General features: G+C 34.6%; 1 protein-coding gene across 1 annotated transcript; it reads left to right on the forward strand.

Moving 5' to 3' along the window:
- Positions 1 to 280: 280 nt before the first annotated feature.
- On the forward strand, positions 281 to 5119 carry LOC115227656 (E3 ubiquitin-protein ligase MIB2). The gene is made up of 3 exons (XM_029798418.2): positions 281 to 765; positions 2415 to 2590; positions 4642 to 5119. Exons 1-3 carry the CDS (start codon positions 634 to 636, stop codon positions 4799 to 4801), a joined length of 468 nt encoding a protein of 155 aa, XP_029654278.1. The 5' UTR covers positions 281 to 633; the 3' UTR covers positions 4802 to 5119.
- The last annotated feature ends 118 nt before the right edge of the window (positions 5120 to 5237 follow it).

The raw sequence follows: 5237 nt of genomic DNA on the forward strand, positions 1-5237 counted from the left end.
AGTAATGTATATAAATCTCTCCCTCTCTCTCTCTCTCACTATATATATACATATATAATATATATATATATATATATATAATATATTATATATATATATATATATATATATATATTTATATTCGAGTGTGTCTCTGTGTATGTGTGTGTGAGCGTGTATTAATTTCATGGTGGTGGACACTAATCACCTCAACAGTTTTATGAACCTCTTATTAATTATAGCAACATCAAAAGTATACTTTCGAAATTTTAATTCTTCTTTACTAGTCTTGATCTGTTAATCATGTGTTCACTCGTGTTCAGCTCCCCTAAAACTTACTATAGTTAGGAAGAAAGGTAGATTAAGCTGAAACAATCTATTTAGGACATCTTTATCCTGTCTAGAACACATTCTCATAGCAACATCTAGAGGATCTTACGAAGGTTGATTTTACGGGCAAACATCAAATGTACATGATCAGTTTGATCAAGTATACAGTAGAAGACAATAATGACACATTGATATCCATCCTGATTTTCATGTAAATTTTCATTTTCTATTTTTACTTCCACAAAGGGTTCTGTTCAGTTGGATATTCAAAACAATCAGAAAAGGACACCATTGCTTGAAGCCGTTTCCCAGGGTCACCTCGGAATGACACACCTGTTAATAGCCCTGGGTGCAGGCATAAATGCTGTTGATGGTGAAGGTAACAGCTGTTTGCACCTAGCCATGGCAACAGAAGTGTTTAATTCCGAGGATGCACCCTTGGATTTACTAAACGAAGTAAGTTTTAAAATTGTTTGTGTATATACATGCGTGTGTGTCGTGTGTGTGTTGTCTGTGTGTGTCTGTGTGTGTGAGTGTGTGTGTGTCTGTGTGATTTTGTATATTTGGGAGTCTTTGTGGGAGTGTGAGAGAGAGAGACAGGCAGACAGACAAACTTTGCTTGTCATGTATCAATTCTCCCCTATCAACCCCATCCTCCATTACCATTCCGTAATCCAGTCTCCCCTTATGACCCGAGTGAAATTATGTAACAAACAATATTCCATCTCCTTTCACTCTCAAAGATGTCGTCTCACCACGGTCGAGAGGTGACCCATCTCGGTTGTTGGCCATCACAATGTGACGGAGAAGTGGCCTATTTAATAGAGGAGATATTATTCTCAATTAACAATGATGCAGGATAGAAGAGATGTCTGAGCTTTATAGTGCTGGTGCCATGGTAAAGACATCCAGTCCATTCTATGAAGAATTCTGAGTGAAACTGCTCTCTATCCTACTTCTTGTACACGACATGAATCCACTGACTTCTTGTGGACATGTCATAACATTGTTCAATGTTAAGACACTAGAGGATAAATGCAATAAAGCATGGTCCTTAGTGAGTTTTCCAGTATTTAAGTTCTGTACTTAGGCACACACACACACAAACACACACACACACACACACACACACACACACACACACACTCACACACACACTCACACAGACAAACACACACAAGTAATGATTTTGAGTTTGAGTATATATCTTGTAAAATGCTGTTTAAAGCCCGTTTACTGTATTCGGCTATCTGATGTCATCAACAGTATGGACTTCAATACTACTGGACTTTTTGCTGTCATCTCATAAATGAATCAGTTTTTTATAATCCTTATATTTCTCAAAATTAAGATAAACAAAGTACTTTTTTCTGTTAATCTAAAACATATTCTCCTTCATTGTCTACAATGCTCTTCCATCTATCTGGTAGACTTGCAAATCGCCTCTTCCAAAATTCACTTGTCCGTGATTAAAAATACTCCTCCATTACTCTTCTGACTTGACACTAATTCCTGCTTCCTTTACTTTACCGTAATCATTCAAAGATGCTTCTTGCTTAATTATGGAAACATTATTGATATGTTTGGTCATGTCTGTGTGGTATTGACTTTGTTATGTTATAGGTGTTTTTGTTTCTGATATAACTTATGTTCTTTCTTCTCATGTTGTGTTATATTTATATATACAATACTCTTTCTTATGGCCACATGGTCGCCTTTATCAAGCCAATTATATAGATAGGTTCTTGTTGGTTTGTTCTTCCTATATTTGATTTTTCTATTGAATATATTGTGATATTTGTGATTGACAAGTAAATATTTACTCATTAATTAACAATAAGCTTGATGTTAATCAATACGGTTTGTCCTGCTCAATGTAATGACAATATATTTAGAGGGTGTCTCAGTGTTGAAAATAAAGTAAAAACATGAAAATGGGAAATGGACTCAATTAAAGATTATGTAGGAACTCAATACTTTGTAATTGCTTTAATTAGTGGATAAACAAGCTATGAGTAAATTTAGATGAACCTTTGTGTAATTAGGGGCATTTGTTTTGAATATTTGTGTAATATTGTCATCATTTTATATTTCATCATTTGTAGTGCTGCACTTCCCTTAACCTGAAAATAGAAGAAAGGCTCTCTGGTATAGTGGTTGCGAGATATCTCGCCAGCCAGGGAGCGGACTTTCACCATAAAAACAACAAAAATAACACACCATTGGACCTCATTAAGGACCCAAATTTGAGAAAAAAATTAGAAACATTTTTACCACCACAGTAAGTATTTCCTGGCAATGGAACAGATAAACCAGTACATTTTCTATTTTGTATATAATCATGTTTATTTCGTTTTGATTCTACCCATACATTATACTGGCGCTAGTGTTTTTGTCAAAGGCCACACAATAAACAATATGCAGTTGTCAGGAGATCAAAGAAACAACACGATTTTGATTACATTCACATGATTCGTAGTGTTGCCAGTTATACTTCACTGTTCACCCCCAACCTACCCCTCTTCGTTCCCTATTTTAAAGATTTGTGATCAATAGGAAAATATAGATCTAAATAATGAAGTGAATGAATTCCATTTTGAAACTATTACTTAGAATTAAGTGGAATTTATCTGTCTACCAACATCTTTTTCTCACTCTTCTAAGTCCGAATCAGTCAATATTAAGAATGATTTCATAGAAAATTAACCTACAAACACACACCAACAGTGTATATATTATATTTCTGCAAATACTGATGGAATATTGCCACATAGCTTCATAGAAAAAAAAAGCTGTCAGGAAACGTAAATAATTCAAGTAACACATATACCATTACTAGGTGCTTTAGTCGCCTTTGACTCCCTTATTTTATAAGATTTGGCAATTTCTTTGCCATACATCTCTCTGTATGAGCTACTTAAGAAGCAGGCACATTTCCCCCTAAGTGAATATACAAAACTTTCTTTGTTGAAATTCAGATATTGTTTATAGATATTGATTTTTGGACTGTATAAATATTGTTCTGCTTTATTCAATTGACACACTTCAGAAGATTTTATTTGCTTTTACAAATAATCGTTTATGTGAATGTTTTAATAATAATAATAATAATAATAATAACGATAATAATAATAATATGTCTACAGAGCGCAGCTGATATTATTGGAAAGGGGCAAAATAAGGGACAGAAAACTAGAACTACATGCACGATACATATAATAAAGCCTCCCAAAATCATGGTGGAAAATATCTCATCAGCATTGCCCAAATGATGTTGGCATCAGCTTTAAGATATACCCAAGGCCTGGGCCCCGTATTATCTGCCCACAACATGAATCAAACTCGCATCATAACAAACAATACTACTGCTGGAGCCTCGTGGAGCTTTTAGATGTTTTCGCTCAATAACACCCCACAACGCCAAGTCTGGGAATCGAAAACGTGATCCTACACCGCGAGTCCGCTGCCCTAACCGCTGGGCCATTGTACCTCCCACATAATTATATATATATATATATATAATATTATATATATATATATTATATATATAATATATATATATATATATATAATATATAAGATATTATATATATATATATATAATGCGCCTCCACATATATATATATGATAGATATATCATCATCATCATCATCATCGTTTAACATCCGTTTTCCGTGATAGCACGGGCTGGACGAAAATATATATAAGTAATATTCGTAGGCACGCCAACATGAGTATCTGTTCGGATGGACTCTACTGCGAATGTTTAACCCCAAGAGAACACCTCCTCTAGCTAATTAACAATGCAAAGGTGCATCCGATTAATTGCGAGCAGGGGATCGAACCCCTACCATCTTATAGCAACAGAACCAGCAGACCAGGTCTGGTTTCGGGCTATTCCTGCCACTCTTCAGTACTGGACACCTCATCTGCTAATCTGTGGAGACAGGATGTATATAATAAAGTATGTGTATATAAAGAAACCTCTGTAGATATATTTGTTCAGAAGAAATGAGTTCGATGTTAGAAGTGAAATATATTTCTGGAATATATGCAGTTCACTGTGTGTCAACCAATTTCTATGATGTATCAGGTCAAGACAAACATTTATCAATGTATGTATGCATGTGTGTGTATGTATGTGTGTGTGTGTTTCTGCGTCATTTAACTACACAAAATGCTGTATGTATGTAATTGTTCAAAGAAGAGTTTCTGCTCTACTCTTGGTAGTTACTGATGTATCTTATAATATTCTCTATTCCGAACATGTAAATAATATAATATTTGTTATAAATGAATGTTATTGATTGGATGTTTCTGTTTTGTCCACAGATGTTTGTTGTGCAGAAATAAAACGGCCACAACAAAAGTTCATCCCTGTGAACACCTTCTGACATGTGAAGAATGTTCAAACGTTCCACTTAAACGATGCCTGAGGTGTTTGAAACCTGTAACAAGCAGAGGTCGAGTTGGTAAGAATATTCTTTGCTGATCTGTCTGTTTGTCCTGCTTGTCCCATTGCCCTTATTGTGTAGAATAATATACTTCATGTTGTTATGTAGACAGAGGTCTGCCATAATCTGGCAGATTTATGATAAAAGGTGTTCCTAGTGTCTGTTCTCTGTAATAGTATATCTCTCACACTACATCCACTAAACATTGACCTTATCCAAGTAGGAAACATGTCACACTTCAAGAGGGTTGTAGTCTGCAACATAAAGATAATGGACGATTCTGCAAGATAATTAGTGAGTAACTGAAGTATCAATAAATCTCCATCAACACTATAATTAATTATGAGTTATTAGAAGATAATTAAATACAACAGTACTTACAAGGACATCAGTGTCATCTATGGTAAAGTATTAAAATTAGTAGAATATTTTAAAGGAGTAAAATTATATGTCACTAGTTTGAGAGACTTTAAC

The sequence above is a fragment of the Octopus sinensis genome, unplaced genomic scaffold (genome assembly GCF_006345805.1).
Source record: "Octopus sinensis unplaced genomic scaffold, ASM634580v1 Contig06631, whole genome shotgun sequence".
NCBI lineage: Eukaryota > Metazoa > Mollusca > Cephalopoda > Octopoda > Octopodidae > Octopus > Octopus sinensis.

Bases quoted from the DNA above. Each gene is read 5' to 3' on its own strand.
- LOC115227656 (XM_029798418.2), top strand. From the start codon at position 634: ATGACACACCTGTTAATAGCCCTGGGTGCAGGCATAAATGCTGTTGAT. The intron at 766-2,414 runs GTAAGTTTTAAA...CATCATTTGTAG, and splicing joins CCTTGGATTTACTAAACGAA to TGCTGCACTTCCCTTAACCT. The intron at 2,591-4,641 runs GTAAGTATTTCC...TTTTGTCCACAG, and splicing joins GAAACATTTTTACCACCACA to ATGTTTGTTGTGCAGAAATA.